The 17702-nt window shown below is 45.2% G+C and overlaps 1 protein-coding gene across 4 annotated transcripts in view; it reads left to right on the top strand.

Annotated features, from left to right (window-relative positions):
- ARL15 (ADP ribosylation factor like GTPase 15) overlaps positions 1-17702 on the top strand; it is a 302186-nt gene that overhangs the window by 81238 nt on the left and 203246 nt on the right. The window contains exon 2 of one of the 4 annotated variants that reach the window (XM_040421236.1): positions 15680-15867. The exons of the other annotated variants lie outside the window; for them this stretch is intronic. Coding sequence (XP_040277170.1) covers positions 15853-15867 — 15 coding nt within the window. The 5' untranslated portion in view covers positions 15680-15852. The remainder of the gene's footprint in view (positions 1-15679; positions 15868-17702) is intronic. 4 annotated transcript variants of the gene reach the window in all.

Here is a 17702-nt window from a genome sequence, read left to right as displayed (position 1 = left end):
GGGCGTAACTGTAGGTCCAAGGTGCTCAAAGGTTGTATGGAACGGGCTCATAAGCCGAGACTTTTCTATTTGCAGGAGTCACGGCTGTGTACACGGAACTCTAATACCAGTCATTTAACCCACGACAGATGGAAAGAGCGCTGTACGTGGTATAGTGGCTGTGTTTGGCATTGCAGCTCAGTCCCGCTCACTTAACAGGGATCAGTGTAACCGATTTCCTTCACACCTGAAAATAAAAATGTCTGCACGTAATTGGTGTCGACACATCCCTAATCAGACGGAGTAAACCGCGGCACTCCATCGTAATATGCAGTAGTAAGAATTTTTTATTCCATTCAAAAATGAACAAGGAGCCATTGGCCAACGTTTCGGTCTATCCTAGACCTTGTTCACAGACGGAATGTCAGGCTGCCGGAGTTTACATGGAGGATGGCGACACATCCCTAATGACCTGACCTATAAAATAGTTTTTTTTTTCTGTTCATTACACCTCCCAAATAATAAAAGTTAAAAAAAATGTTGGCAATGAAAGCATCAGCTCACCCTGCGGTCATGTTCAGACTGTGCAGGTACACCCCCCCCCCCCCCAACTGGTTACCTCCCCTCTGTACCCTTACTGAAGGCTAATAGCAATCCATTCATAACTTCTGGTAGAAATGATAAAGGAATGACACAACATAGAGGCCATAAGAATAGATGCTCCAGAATTATTACATGGGGGATGTATGAACCTATTATAACAGACATGTCAGGAGAGGAGGTGACAGGTCCTCTGATCCCTGCTGCCCCAATTCTGAGTCTTTTTAGGTTATCAATGGAGGGGTCATCAATATCAGATCGGTGGGGATCTAACACCAAGCACCCCCTACCGATCACACCCGTGCCATCTTATACTCGCCCATCCAAACCGCAACGGGGACGTGACGGTATATTACAGCAGGTGACTGCAGCCATTTGCCGTCCTGAACAGTCTAATGCAGAAGACAGTGATTGGCCTCTGTGGTGTCGTTTCATACACCTGAGCATCACTGTGCACCACCGACCCTGACCTGTACAGTAAAGTGCAGGAGTACGGAATGTTCACTACAGCCAGTCACTGTTCTCAGCATTGGACCACTGAGGACACTGACTGCAGTCGTTTTAATTTTCTCAGACAACCCCTTTAAGACTGTTTCTAAATGAGCAGTGATGCTGTAGAAGCCATTCGTGTCGTAGGGTGCAATTCTGCATATAAAAATATAAAAAGCAGAAAATAATGATAGTGCATCTGATCATAAAAAGAAAAATGTGCATTCTGTCTTTTGGCCACTAGATGGCAGTGCAGCTTAACAATAAGAGTTCTGCTCCTGCGCTGTGGATTGCTGTGATTTCTCACTTGTAGAACAACAGTATCACGCTGTTTGACATTATCCTTAAATAAAACTCGCGCCAACGGGGGATATTTAAATTATTCAACCCTTTTTATAGTGCAATGACTTTGCTTCCTGAACAAGCATCCGAAGAATGAGAGACTTCTTCCTACGGAAACTCCCCCACTGTCCCTGCAGTTCTGCAAAGTTTATGAAAAAGTTTACATTGTGATGTAACTTATTTGCCTTCTTAGCTATGAGACAGACCAGCACGAGGCTGGGAGTGACATGGCACTGGGTATAGAAGACCTTGTTACCAGCCTGTTGTCCTAAATTTGGTAATAGGCAGCCGCCAAAGATGGCTTGGGTCTGTCTCCGAGAAATCCCCGCGCCAAACTTCATGGCAGGAACAGGAGAGTGATAGAGCACCACAGGCACATACTACTTGTCCGATCATAGGCACCACGCAGGAACCCGAGAAAGTAAGTGACCACTGCGTTATATACTTTCTGTATTAATTTCTCATGGTTTTCAAGATCTCTACTTGCTGTCATTTAAATAGTAACCTCCATTGTTTACCTAAAAGGAATAGTGACCTGTCCTGGGCACACAATTGAAACACAGGTGCACGACTCAAGCACCTCACATGATGAGGTTATATTTTTATGGACTGGAAATGCAGAATTACATTTTCTTTCAGTGACAACAAGCAGAGACCTTGAAAGATGCCGAATGTATTGACTTTGTATGATAAATATAAGTCCAATAGAGAAGATTTAAAGAGGACCTGTCACCTCTCCTGACTTTGTCTGTTTTACCACTTTGGGGTGTGTCCCTGCACACCTGACCAATAAGTGCTGCCATTGTCAGAATGTGCAAGGACACACCCGTTATGTTTTAACACCCAGTTTCAGATTCATTACCTTTATAGTTTTAATAATTGAGGGACAAAACATCATAGACTTGTATGAGAAAGTGCTCAAGAATTTGTTATTGCATGGAGAACGCAAGTAGTTACTAAAAAGGACATGTCAGAGCGGTGCGCCATGTGGGAGGCATGAGGTGGAGAGGATAGGACGGGTGGCAACGGCGATGAGGGTGGTTGTAGTCCTCACAGTGGCTAACCCTGCTCCAGGACCGTGCCGAGCGTGCAGTGCTGGGAAGGACACACTTTGCCTCTTCCCCTTGTGACACACCCCAGACTTTTAGGGTCTGCTGCCTGGTGGTGAATGGGGGGCCCTTGATGTTGAGCAGCGGGGTGTAAGGCAGCAGAACAGGGACTAGGGAGACCAATGACCAGGCTGGAGTGGCTGTCACAGTACAAATACAGTAGGCACAGTTCTCGTCTATATCACAGAGTAGGTATTTCCCAAAAGCTGTGTATAAGTGGCAGCCACTAGGGTGGTCCCCCCTGAGTCTCTTCTACAGATACAAGGGAAAACCCTTTTATAATTGTCTTCCATTTAAAGCGAACCTGTCATCCATTCATGATCTGAGCAGCAGGGTCACTCATTGCAGAGAGCTATGTTTTATGGTGCAGTCACGCAACCGTATTTTCGGTCCGCATCCGATCTGCGTTTTTCTTTTTTGCAATTTGCACACAGACCCATTTATTTCTGTGAGGCTGCAAAAAATGCAGACCGCACACGAATTACACACAAATTATAGAATGTGTCCTTTTCTTGTCCGTTTTGAAGACAAGAATAGGCATTTTTTCAGTGGAGACCGCAAAAAGTGTGCGTGATGCCCACGGGACGCATCCGTATTTTGCGGAACTCAAAATAGACCCCCCCTATTTCTGGAACGTTGCATTCTAGACACAGGCTGCTGCAGAAGTGGCACGCAACGTGTGGTTCCTTCAGTGACTTCTGGGAGTTGTAGTCTCTCTACAGCTGGAGAGGGGCTGCGGTGTTTGAGGATTCCTGCCTTACTGGGGCACTATATAACCTTTCGCAGGATGGTGACTGCCGCTGGCAGGCTCCCCTGTCTGTGACAGTCCTCGTGCGTCAGAATTCAGCCTGGGAAATGACATGGCTTCTTGCAGTCTGCAGCTCGCACACTGCTTTACAGATGACCAAGATGGATTTCCCTTTGAACTGTCTGACACTGGGACTTGGCTCGTTATGGGACTAGTTTCTTTTCTTACCATGTAGGGAGGGGGGGGGGGGGGGGGGGGGGCGGCATTCATTCGTTAATATGGATGGCATAACGGGGGTCTCAATAGCCGGGCGCTTTCTTCCTAGACCCATTTACTCATCTTCTGCTGGCAAGGCCTCTCTTTGTGAAACAAATCACTCATTTGTGCGGCGTTACAATGATCAGACTATGCGGCCGGGTTGTGTCTGCCGTAATTTCCCATTGAAAAGGAGGAAAATCCTCTGCATTCCGCTTAATTGCAAATGAGCAACTGGAATAAGCTGCAGGCGCCCTCCACTTCTCGAAAGTGACGTTGCAAAAAAAAATAAAAAAATTCTGACTAAGGCCTCTTGCACACGAAAGTTGTGCATCCATTCCGTGTATTGGGGACCGCAATTTGCGGTTCCCAATGCACGGGCAACGTCCGTGCGGCGGTCGGGACGGATCGAGACCCATTCAACTTGAATGGGTCCGTGATCCGTCCGCACTGCAAAAAAACAAGTTCTATTTTTTGCGGCGCGGAGGCACTCCATAGTTCTTCCGATCCGTGCTTCTGTTCCGCATCTCCGTTATTGCGGACCCATTCAAGTGAATGGGTCCGCATCCGTGATGCGGAGTGCACACGGGCCGGTACCTGTGTATTGCGGGCTGCAATACGGCCTCAGGCACACAACGTTCGTGTGCAAGAGGCCTTAAAGAACAAGTGTAGAAGAGGCAGGGACAAGCAAAATGGAGGAACTGGACTGTTACAATGGTGCGTCCACACATAGTGGCAGGAGGTGGAATTGCTACTGAATTGACGGCAGGACTGCGGTTTTACCTATGGTCCTCATTTATCAACACTGTCTAAAAGAAAAGTGGTCTTTCTTGCCAAAGCAACCGGAGCGCAGCTTTCCTTTCTTAAAGGGTTATTCCCATCTTGGACATTGGGAGCATATTGCTAGAACCCGCACCTATCCTTAGAACGGAGCCCACGAAGTGACGGAGGGCGCGCCCCTCAAGCACAGCTGCCCTTCGTTCATTTTTATGGGGGCGCCGAAAATAGCCGAGCGGCGCACCTGCCTATTTTCAGCAGTCCCATTGAAATGAATAGGAAGCTTACAGCGCAAGCGAGGCCACTGCTCCGTTCACTTCTATGGGGATGATGGAAATAACAGAGCCAGTGCTCGGCTGTTTTCAGCAGTCCCATAAAAATGAATGCAGGGCGGCCACGCATTCGGTGCGCCCACCAGCAGTTTGCGGGCTTCATTCTAAGTTTTCTTAGCGTTATGCCCCCAATGTCCAAGATGGGAATACCCCTTTAAACAGCTCTGGTAAGTGAAAGATGCACTCTGATTGGTTCCTAGTGGAAACAAAGACTGTTTGTTTAGGGCCCATTCAGATGACCGCAATTTGCGGAACAGAAATGGTAGCCCGTTATAGAAATGCCTATTCTTGTCCGAAAAACGGACAAGAATAGGACATGTTCTGTCTTTTTTTGCGGGGCCACAGAACGGAGCGACGGATGTGGAAAGCACGCAGTGTACTGTCCGCATCTTTTGCGACCCTATTAAAATGAATGGGTCCGCACCGATCCACAAAATTTGCAGAACAGATGTGGACACGTTCATATGGTCGTGTGAATGAGCCCTTAGGCAAGATTTCCATCGTCAGGTTTATTGGTTCAGTTTTGCGTTAAAGGAAGCAGTTTATCTTTCGCTTACACCTGTTATTTAGTGTAAAAAATAAAATAAAAATGGGGTTACAACTTTGTAAACGCCATTGCTACTAAATTTTGTCACGATTGGTGTTTTCACGCCGCTCTCATTGGTTTCTGAAAAGAGGGCTTGGTGGGGCCATTGGTCCCCAGCCCATTTATCTTCATTTCAGCAGGAAACTGGCATAAATGATAACTGAAGTCTATGCCAGCGACTAGCGGGCATAGATTTCAGTCGGGCACACAGGATATGCTGGAGGATGCAGTTAGTTTATAATGAGCACCTCGTAATAAATTAAATACATCCCCCCCCCCTGTTGGTCCAGGGCTCACGAGGACCGGAGTAGCACACATTGGTCTTGATAAATCAGGAGTGGGTTCAAAATGAGGGGAAGACTAAGGGGCAGATTTATCGACAGTCTAAAAGAAAAACTGTCTTTGATGCCCGGGGCAGCCAATCACGACGCAACTTTCATTTTACTAGAGCAGTTTAAGAAATGAAAACTGAGCTCTGGTTGCTATGGGCAACATATATAGGGGGCCATTTATCAAACTGGTGTAAAGTAGAACTGCCTTAGTTGCCCATAGCAACCAATCAGATTCCTCCTTTCATTTTGAAAAGGAGGTATCCAAGATGAAAGTTGGAATCTGACTGGTTGCTATGGGCATCTAAGCCAGTTCTACTTTACACCAGTTTGATAAATGGTCCCATAGTTGTATAAATGAGGCCTGCAGCCTTTCCATGATGTATACGTCTGACGTTTTGTGAGCCACTCCTGGCTTTGGCATCAAAAACTGCATCCTAAAACCTGAATGTCTGAACCCAGGCTTATTAGACACGTTTGATTAGATCTGCCCCCATGTCTTTTTCTTGACGAGGCATTGCAGAGTTATAATATGTATTAACATTATGACTGTGGGAAACCGTCCTGTATTAAAGGGAGTCTGTCACCAGGAAATTCACGGCCAGGGAACGACCACATGGCGCGGCCGTGCTGCGGTGAAAAACTGTATGGTGGATGGACCACACCGGGACAGCACTGTTTAAGTCAGTCTGCATTGTTAATGGTCACAGCATTGCAGGGGGCCGCGCTGCCATTAACAATGCAGACTTGCTAAACAGAACGGTTTCATGATACTGATGACCTGTCCTCAGAATGGGAGAAGAAGCTGTAATTACACTGCGCTGCTACTACGAAGTAGACGGTGTGTCGGTAAACCGTGAACAGGAACACCCCTTCAAAAAGCTGATCAGCAGAGGTGCCATGTGTCGGACCCCCACCAATCTGATATCCTGAGTATAGGTCATCAATATTTAAGTATCAGAAGGCCTCTTTTAAGCCTTATGCGCTCTCGGATCCGCAAAACACAGATCCCGGCTGCGTTCATGCCACCCTTTTTTTTTACCCAAACATCTTTAGTAATATCCTATTCTTGTCCGCAAAAAACCTTTTTTGTAGGGCTGCGGAATGGACCTACGGATGCGGATAGTACACTGTGTGCTGTCCACATCTTTTGCAGCCCCATTGACATGAATGGTCCGCATCCGATCCGCATTTTTTGTGCACATTAGATTTGAATGATGGCCATTTGTGACAGGACTGGTCAACCTTCTAAAGGGAGCCTCCTACCCCTCCCCCAACTCTATCAGTCAGGGGTAAAAGATTGGTCGGGTAGTTGATTTCACGAAGGTGGCATTCACCCAGCTAAATCCATTTTGTGGTCTGCAAATCGCAGATCCGCAAAATATGCATGCTGTCCGTGCGCATCCTGCACTTTTCATGGGCATCATTGTAACCATGCCTATTCTTGTTCGCAAATCGGACAAGAATAGGACATGTTCAATCTTTTTTGCAGGGCCTCGGAACCGACATACGGATGCAGACAGCATTTTGCGAAGTGAATGGGTCCGTGTGCAATCCGCAAAAATGCAGATCGAGCAGGGGCTGAAAATACAGGCGTGTGAATGGGACTTAAATCGTAAAAACTACAAACGTTAAGGCCAAGCCAAGTGGGAATGTGTATGGAGTGTCGGGGAGGTTAGCTGCTGGCCCACAGATATAGAATGGACGTAAGCTGAAACTAATCCTGCTTCTTTTTGTGTGTTTTTAAAAAAAATTTTTTTAATCATTTTTAGTTTTGGTAGTATTTTTTTTATTTTTCTTTTTTTCTTTTCTTCCAGATAAATTGATAAAGCAAGTGCCTCGTCATTGGCGATCACGTGCTGCATGTTCGTTCTGTCCTACGGAATTTAAAATTTTGCGTCCATACGAATGAAAGTGGCGTGCCATTAATTCCGTCTGGACAAAACAAAAAAAATTTGAGGGAGTTTGAGAAAGCTGTGCCTCTTGACGAGACTTTTATGTTTGCTGTACGTAAAGCAGTTCAATAGGGGGCCCCTAATGCTTTGATGTAATGCTGGAATGGCGTTTAATGGAAGACCGAGCAATGAGAAATATACTGAACTATGAAGTGCTCTGAATGCCAATAGGGCTGGCTGAATTTTTGGGCATCTCGTGGGTTAAAACTCCAGAGACAAGCAGGTTCCTATAGGTCCTATAGCAGGAATGGCCGCTTCTATCCAATAACAACTATAGCACCCCCCCCCCCCCCCCTTTTCCTCCCCAATCTTTCAGTTCACGCTTTGATAAGTGCTTACAAAGTCGGCCATTTCTTCGTTAAGGTCTACAGAAAATTGCCGGGCGAGCCGAGATTGAATTTTCTGTGTGTAGGACTTCATGAAGGAATTAGCATGTGCTTTGATCCCGTTTGTGAATGGCGCTGGGTAGGCTCTTATTGCTGTTTCCAGATGGTGTTCCAGGGGACAAACAGTTGTGTTTCAGCATTTCTCAATAGGCTGTCTAGACGGGCCTGGCAGCAGACAGATACAGCCACCCATCAAATTAGCGTTTGTCAGATTTATGTTAATAGTCTACCCGAGCCCCTTCCTGTCATTGACGTGAAGATTTATGTGGCCACAATTCTGCTGTAAAGAAAAATGGGAAAAAATTCATAACTGTACATGATAAAAATGTAAAATGAAGACGCCTTCTGCACCAACCCCCAAAAGTTGGTGGAGTAAATTACCGATGTGGAAACGTATTTTTTTTATTTTTTTTTATTCTAGAAAATTTACTTTTTTTTCCTTCTTCTTTTTAACGCCACATTGAGTAATTTGAACCCTTATGTGCAGTGGGAATCACCTTTTGACAGGCACTAGCACCATTGTTTTTCCAAGTCTGACCCCGACAACTTTGATCATGTTCTCGTTTACAGCCTTGTCTGCGTGCATATTTTAAAAACCTAGAGAGCAACAAGTGTGAGAACAGTCCAGTCAGGTTTTAGCACAGTGGAAAGAGAGACTACATTAAACGCACTCTGTCTGTGTTTTCTGATGTCAGTTATTTTTTTTATTTTTATGCATGGGTTAATAAAAGTAAAAAAATATTTTTGCTGCCTATAATAGAACACCACGCAACAAAAAATAAATTTTTCGTCTGCTACTGGGCAAAAGCCATTTGTCCTATACTAAATCGAGTGTGAAGATTACAAATCCGAAGTCAGAATTGTAACACGTCACGAAATTCTGCTGTGCATAAGTATGCCTAAATGAATTAAGCACTTGGAAAGCATCAAATAATTTTGAACAGAACGAGTTTTACTCCAACAATTACCTGATCTACATCAAAGTTTGCGTAGTAAACAGTGTATGAAAATGTAATGGAATAAAAAAATGTCAAAGTTTTTCAGTTTAAAAGTCTTACTTGAGCAAGGCCCAGAACTGTTAAAAGTGCTTCCGGCATCTGCTTTTACGTTTTGTGATCATATTTTCCCGTTGCAAAGACCAGCAGTAGTCCCCCATCGTGTTGGGATTCCAGCGGCCTTGATACCTGTTCTCCATTGTAGAAATATCTTTATGGAACGCTCTCCATGTTCGTCACTTACGTGTCCCAAATTAGGTGGGAAAAGTCAAGATGGGAATGTAAGAAATGCACTTTCAATGACATTTGGCAGCCAAGTTGTTCATATGCTATAAGTCTGTTGTCTACTAATTCAGCATAGTTTGCAGCTCGTCTGTTCCCAAAGAAGTTCTGCACTACAAGCACAAATGCATCCCAAGCTGCAAGACGCACTCGCTTTGTCATATTCTTGCGCTGATCATAAGTAGTGTATTTGCCACATATGTAGCAGAAATTGTCTGGATCGTTAACACATTTGCGTTTATTCATCTTAAAGGGGTTCTGCACTTTGTTTAAACTGATGATCTATCCTCTGTATAGATCATCAGCATCTGATCGGCGGGGGTCTGACACCCGGGACCCCCGCCGATCAGCTGTTTGAGAAGGCATCGGCGCTCCAGCAGCACCGCGGCCTTCTCACTGTTTACCGCTGGTCCAGTGACGTCACGACTAGTATCACTTGCCTGGGCACGGCTAAGCTCCGTTCACTTGGATGAAGCTTAGCCCCGCCCCGGCCAGTTGATACAAGTCGTGACGTCACTCGGCCAGCGGTAAACAGTGAGAAGGCCGCGGAGCTGCTGGAGCACCGCTACCTTCTCAAACAGCTGATCGCCGGGGGTCCCGGGTGTCAGACCCCCGCCGATCAGATGCTGCTGATCTATCCAGAGGATAGATCATCAGTTTAAACAAAGTGCAGAACCCCTTTAAGTTTCAAAACTGATAGCACTATAACAGATCACTATATCCAAATCTGTCCAGCTTGCCTTATATACTTGGGGTACTTTCACATTAGCGGCAGGGGAGTCCGGCAGGCTGGTTCCGGCGGATGAACAGCTTGTCGCATCCGTCCTGCCGCTAGTTCATGTGTGCCCCCGGACTGCCGCTCCGTCCCCATTGACTATAATGGGGGTGGGGGCGGAGTGCTGGCGGCAGCGCACGGCGAGAGGCAGCCGGACTAAAAGTACGACATGCAGTACTTTTAGTCCGGCTACCTCTCGCCATGCACTGCCGTGCTGCCGCCGGAACTCCGCCCCTGCCCCAATTATTGTCAATAGGGACGGAGCGACAGTCCAGAGGCACACGTGAACTAGCGGCAGGACGGATATGACAGGCTGTTCACCCGCCGGAACCAGCCTGCCGGATTCCCCTGCCGCTAGTGTGAAACTAGCCTTACTGCTAGATCTGGACATGTCAATTGGAATATCTCCAATATAATGCATTAATATTATAACTGAATAGGCTTTGCATGTATAACTTAACCCTTTAAGGACCCACGCCGTACATGTACGGCGGAAGTCCGGGCCCCAAACATGGCACGTGCAGCGGGCGCCATAGCCATAGACCTGCGGCACATGTATGCGATCAGCCATAAGACTGATCGCATACATTTTCCCTTTCAGATGCCGTGGTCAAATGTGACCACGGCATCTGCGCAGTTTGGAAGCGGAAGTTGTGCACTTCCGCTCCGTTAACAGCGTGTCCCGGCTTAGATCAGGGAACCTGTTACATTGCTCTAATAGGCTGAAGCCTCAAGCAGGCTTTGGTGCCTATTAGATGACTATGCCAATACAGGCCACTAGGTGGCAGCATTGTATTGGTATAGTGCAAATGAAATGTTCAATGGTGTCTATATAGACATTAATAAACACAATAGGCAATCTAATGATTGCCAGTTATTGTCACCCAAGGTGACTTAAAAAAAAAAAAGTTTTTGCAAATATAAAAAAAACATTAAAAAAATAAGTTTCACCCCCCTTTCCTTAAAATAAAAATACTTAAACAATAAAAAAATAAACCTCATGGGCATCGCCGCGTGCGAAAATGCCCATACTATTAAAATATACGGGAAAAAAATATAAAAACAGCCAATTTGCCATTTTTTGTCACTTCAACTACCCAATAACTACAAAAAAGTTATAGTGGTCAGAATATGGTTATGAAATATTTTTTTTTCCTCAAAGGTTTTAATATTTTTTTTTTTTCAGTATTAAAACGCAAGAAAAATTATACAAGTGTGGTATCGTTTGTAACCATACTGACCTGGAGAATAAAGAAAACAGGTAAATTTTACCGCATAGTCTACAGTGTAAAAAAAAAATAAACCTTTTATCAGAATTGCGTTTTCCCAATTCTACCCCATTTGGAATTTTTTTCCCGCTTCCTACTACATGGTATGCAACCATAAATGGTGCCATTAGAAAGTACAACTTGTCCCGCCAAAAATAAGCCCGGATTAGGCTATGTGAATGGAAAAAATTAAAAAGTTAGGACTATGGGAAGGCTGGCAGTGAAAAACGAAAACTCAAAAATGGAAAATCCCAGGGTCCTTAAGGGGTTAAAATCTAGACGTGTCAGGCAAATTTCGAGTTCATATTTAGAATCAGCGCGCTTATTTTAGTGTGAGGCTAGATGCACACGACCGTATGTGTTTTGTGGTCCGCAAATTGTGTATCCGCAAAAAAAAAAATGATGAAATCGGTATGCCATCCGTTTTATTTTTTTTGCTGATCCATTGTAACAATGCCTAAAACGGACAAGAATAGGACATGTTCTATTTTTTTTTTTTTTTTGCGGGCCTACGCAACAGTGTGCTGTCTGCATTTTTTGCTGACCCATTGAAATGAATAGGTCCGCATCCTATCCGCAAAAAAAAAACGGAACGGACACGGAAACTAAATAAGTTTGGGTGCATGTAGCCTAAATCACATGTTTTTCTCTCAGTAGCAAAATCATTGTTGCGCGGTGTAATCATAATCTTTATATAGCTCCAAAATAGTCGGTGGGTTCATGAATAGGAACAAACAAGTCAACAATTAAGACAAGAGGAGTGAGGGTCCTGCTCTCAAGAGCTTACAATCTATGAGGAGATAGGGGCAACACAGATGGTAACAAGTGCTTAATTTGTACAATGGTCCGGCCATCTTAACACAATAGTGGAGCAGATAAAAAGCAGCATGAGCCGCCACCAGCCGATATCTGTAGGGCTTCTGAGGTATGGGCTTCTGAGGTATGGGCGTCTGAGGTGGGGTGTGGAGAAATCTTGGAGATGGGAGTGAGAGGTTTGGATTATGGTGAATGTTAGTTGTAAGTCATTGGCTGAACGGAGATCACAGGTAGGGTGGTAGACAGAGATGAGGGAGGAGATGTAGGAGTGCAGCACTGTGGAGGACTTTGTGGGTGAGAATGAGGACTTTAAATTGAACCCAGTACTTTATAGGCAACCAGTGCAATGACTGGCACAGGGTGGAGGCATCGGAATAGCGGTTAGACAGGTAGATGAGTCTGGCTGCTGCGTTCAGGATAGATTGGAGAGGGGAGAGTCTGGTGAGCGGGAGGCCAATTAGTAATGAGTTATAGCAGGCATGCTCAACCTGTTGTAAAACTATAACTCCCACAATACTCTGCTGTAGGCTGTTCGGGCTGTGAAGTTGTAGTTTTGCAACAGCTGGAGGGCCACAGGTTGAGCATGCCTGAGTTATGGTAATCAAGATGGAACTAGATGAGGGCAACAATGAGTTTTTGTTGTTTCCACAGAGATGTTTTTGAGATGTGAGGGAATATATTTCAGTTTAGTTTAATTGTTACCCTTCACTCTTCAAAAAAAGTATAACTTCCTGGCATCAGGATTTTTAAGATGTCAATTACCACATTCAATGACACGATTTATTTTTTGTATGTGAAAGGCTGAACACCCAAGGGTCAAACTGGTTGTCTCATTAAGATATCTTGTCCCCTATCCACAGAATAGGAGATAGGGGTCTGATCGTTGGGGCACCTGCTGATCATGACAACGGGGGCCCATTTTACCCCATTTGAATGGAGCAGCTGTCACGCATGTGAGCCGTCACTCCATTCACCTTGATGGGGCTGCCGGAGACGCTGTAGCTGAGTAACTCTGACAACCCCATAGAGTTGAATGGCGCATGGACCTCCGTTCTAGCGATTGGGAGGGGCCTCAGCAGTTGGAACCCACCGGATCAGACACTTATGCTCTCTCTTTGTCTTAATGGGATAAGGCTATGAATATGCTGCGTTTATGGCTCAAGAAGTCCTGTGACTGATGCCACACAGTGGTGTCCATCACCCATAGGGTCCCATTGTCTTTTTTTTTTTTTTTTTGTGTGTGTGTGTGTGGACCTTTTGTATAGGAAAGTGCAGTCTACTTGCTTTATTCTTTACGGGGAAAAATAAATTTTGTCCAGACGGAGGCCGTGACTTGGGAGCCTAAGGAAATATGAAATGTCCATGCCAGGAGCTTTTCTCGATGTAGTGGACAAACACAGCATGCATGCAGTCTTGAAATGGTAGTTTTCTTTGAACAGATCTTCCGCCTGTGGGGCATTGAAATGAGTAGATAATTATTATTTTTAATTTTTTTATGGCATATGTTTTTATGTAGGTTTTATGTTATTGCAGGCTGCAGATCAGTGTCTTTTGGCTGTCTGTAATTCGCATAAATACGTATGAATCGCGGTATAAATGTATTTTTAATGGGGGTCCATTATATCATTCAGATATGGTAGAAGGTGGGTAAAGCTACATTCACACAAATGGCCGTTTTTGTAAAGGCAGCCCCTGAATAACTTCCCGTTTGCCCGTTTACATGGACCGACAGCCCCCATACAATTGAAAAAAAATTGATTGTTTGGTCGTTTTAAATGGCCATTACTTTCACTGTCCTTTTGAATGTAGCCTAAGGCTACATTCACACGATCAAATGTGTTTTACGGTCCACAAATTGCGGATCCGCGAAAAAAAATGGATGACGATCAGTATGGCATCCGTTTTTTTTTTTTTTTTTGCGGATCCATTGTAACAATGCCTATCCTTGTCCGCAAAACGGACAAGAATAGGAAATGTTCTATTTTTTATTGAAATGAATGGGTCTGCATCCTATCCGCAAAAAAAAAAACTTACTGGATACAGAAACAAAATACGTTCATGTGAATGTAGCCTTAAGATTACCTTGTGTGTGTTTGTGAGACATGCTCATAGAAATCCATGTATAAGATGGAAGTAAACAAGCGGTTATTCATGACCACCCCCCCGGTCATGTAATTCCTGAGAACTAGTTTCTTTGTAGAAGAAAACATTTTATTGTACTATTACGACTACTAACTTTCAGTTACTTTTGCCAATTTGTCTGGTTTTTTTCCACCAATATTACAACCTAGGCTCAGAAATATTGCCATCAAATAATATTTTAAGAATTTCCTACTTCAGGTGATGGTGAGTTGTGAGAAGGTGAGGCGCAGGCTCCTATAGGAGCACTTAGTACACATAAAAGTAGAAAAACGGACACCCTTCCATAGTCCCTATTAGGAGGACTGCCCCCTATTAGTTAGTGCTGAATCCCACTCGCAAAGCATGCCTCTGTAGTAGACCCCCATCTGTTCATGTATTGCAAGCATGTCCATTCATTTCTGTGCTTGGCAAGCAATACTACACTTCATAGACTACATATATACAGTATTTGGTAGCAGCTTTGGTAAGAGCAGGTGGCAGGGACATATTCCCATATTCTGTTACAATCAAAAATGTTAACAATATTTACAGCTTTCCTGTTCCTTTAAGAGATCTTCAGTGGAGACCAAGCAGTCGATAGTTTAGAAGGCATCAAAAAGCTATGGACCCTGCCAACGTCGTACTGAAGTCCCTTGGGCCCACCAGAGGAAATGATTCTGAGGATGGGTCATCAGTTATAAAGTCTCAGAATACCCCTTTAAGGCCTCTTTCACACTACAGTATGTCTTTTCCAGTGTTTTGCGGTCCGTTTTAAACGGATCCGTTGTTCCGTTTTTTGGTTCCGTTGTGGTTCCGTTTCCGTTCCGTTTGTCCGTTTCCGTTTTTCCGTATGGCAAATACAGTATACAGTAATTTCATAGAAAAAATTGGGCTGGGCATAACATTTTCAATAGATGGATCCGCAAAAAACGGAACGGATACGGAAGACATACGGATGCACTTCCGTATGTGTTCCGTTTTTTTGCGGACCCATAGACTTTAATGGAGCCACGGACCGTGATTTGCGGACAAACATAGGACATGTTCTATCTTTCCACGGCACGGAAAAACGGAAATACGGAAACGGAATGCATACGGAACACATTCCGTTTTTTTGCGGACCCATTGAAATGAATGGTTCCGTATACGGACCGTATACGGACCGCAAAAAACGGACCGCAAAACGGAAGAAAAAAACGGTAGTGTGAAAGAGGCCTAAGGGCCCTGTTTTATTAGAGGTCCATTATTGCCAGAGCTGGGGCCCACCGGAGGATCCTCTGGTACTCTGCTGTGCCAGTCCATCCCCGCACCCTGCTCCTTCTGCCAAGAGTACACGGAGGCTTCACGGATATGAACAGAATGTAGTAGAATGCTCCAGATTAGGTCTACAAAGGACATCTCTCCTTTGGAAACCCACAGTTCCTGAGATTTTCGCATCTTCCTCCTCCTATTTTGCTCCTCCGTGAGCCACCGCGTTCACATTTCTTACTGGATTTACTGCGGAGGAGCGTTTAATATTTTCCGTCACATTACAGGTGTGATGCTGCATAACCCAGAGGATCATGAGAGCTGTAAAATTAGCTGGCAGGACTGACTATTTCTTCCTCGCTCCATTCCTAGCAAACTTTTACCTCCTTGCGTCAAGCTGACTGATCACAAATGGATTATGTATCCCTGAAAGCCAATAAAAGGCCGCCGGGCTGATCCAATGAACTCCAGCGTGGTGTGTATTATACAGTTCCCACTTGTCTCTCGGTAGTAGATGAATGTAAGGAACAGCTCTCCACTTTCAACATGTGTGTTAAGCATTAAAGTGCTCCTACAGGGCCTCATCCAGTGCAGAAAACCTGCATCAGCAGAACGAATCCTAATGACTTCTCCGCCGCCTCGGACACATTCCTCAGACATGGTGGGGTCCAGCCATTATAGTAAAGGGTCTTTGAAGATCATTATAAACAGAGGTGGCCATAATAATGCAAAATTCAGAGACCACTTTTCAGTCAGGGCTGGGCTACCTAAGGCCGGTTTCTGGATCACAACTTCATTTTAGGATTCACACGGAGCTAGTTTCCTCCACAATTCTACCTAAAGGGGCCTTTCTCATTTGACATAAATTGAATAATTTAATATTTAATGTCATAGAGAACAACTGCATCACTTCAGTGGTTGGCATCAGCCACACGAAGAAGACACCCCACTGGTGCCTATGGGTACCAATGTGTAAACAAGCCCAAAATGTCCTCTACTGCACAGGCGTGGAAAGGGTTCAGCCCAGATGCTAGAGATACATGGACCTTCTTGTATCTGTGCCTGCCCTGAACGCTTTCAGCGCCTGTGGAGAAGGGAACAATTCTGCCATCTTGGGAAGCTATGGATGATGGTGTTTGTTTACATTGGTACCCATGGGCACCGGGGGCTTTTCCGTGCAGGCTGAAGTAAGCCCTAAAGAGATATAGTGTTTTATTATGCATTTTCATGTCTGTGTATGGCGTTTGTGACATTTATGCAGAGAGTGGAGAACCATTTTAAAGTGGGTATTCTAGCCAGGGGCGTAGCTATAGGGGGTGCAGAGGTAGCAGTCGCTACCGGGCCCAGGAGCCTGAGGGGCCACAAAGACCCTTGTGCCACATAAGAAGACACTGGTATTATCGAAAGTGCATGCAGGTCAGGTTACACTTCTAGCTGGAGGGAAGGGGTAGGTCAAGAATTTGGCATGGGGGGTGTCATTTTTCAATTTTTGCCTCAGGCAGCACAAAGGTAATGTCCTTCCCTGCCACCGGCCGCAAAGTACTAAGGGCAGGGGGGCCCAACCTGAATTCTTGCACCAGGGTCCATGAGCCTTTAGCTACGCCCCCCTGATTCTAGCTGTTTTTGATAGTGATGACCTATCCTCTAGATGGGTCACCTATATATGATCAGGGGTTATCAGCACTTTTGGGATGTAGCCGGTACACAGTAGGTGGAGCTGGAAGCAGAAGGCTCCATCCACTGCGCCAGTGTATTGCAGCTCATCTCCCATTCACTTGAATGGCTTCTGCTTTTTGTTCACTGTTTGTTTCCAGCGCTGACGTTTGCCCAAAGCAGCTGGTTGGGGGGTGCTGGGTGTCGGACTCCCACTGATCTACTATTGAGGACCTATCCGGAGGATAGGTCATCAGTTTAAAAAATCTGGAGTACAACTTTGGTTGTCCCATGATAAAATACTTACAGGGTTTCTGTCACCAGAATTAACCCTATTAAACTAGCTGAAATTAGCATTGTGCTAATGTCAGCTGAACCTAACTAGTATATTCCTACTTTTATCTATGCCCCTGTTACTCCAGAAATATAACTTTTATAATATGCTAATTAGCCTCTAGGTTCAGGGGGGCGTTGCCCCTGCTCCTAGAGGCTCCGTTCTCCCACGTCTGGCCACGCCCTGCTACACTAGATTGACAGGGCCAGGCAGCGTCTGTCTCCCACTGCCGGCCCTGTCTGCCGTGTAAATCTCGCGCCTGCGCAGGTCCGTTCAGTATTCGGCTCAGGCGCAGTGAGTGAAGGGCGCTCGCCGGCTTCCTT

The sequence above is a fragment of the Bufo bufo genome, chromosome 2 (assembly GCF_905171765.1).
Source record: "Bufo bufo chromosome 2, aBufBuf1.1, whole genome shotgun sequence".
NCBI classification, from domain to species: domain Eukaryota; kingdom Metazoa; phylum Chordata; class Amphibia; order Anura; family Bufonidae; genus Bufo; species Bufo bufo.
Note: the sequence above shows the minus strand (reverse complement) of the source record. Positions and strands in the feature narration are given on the sequence as shown.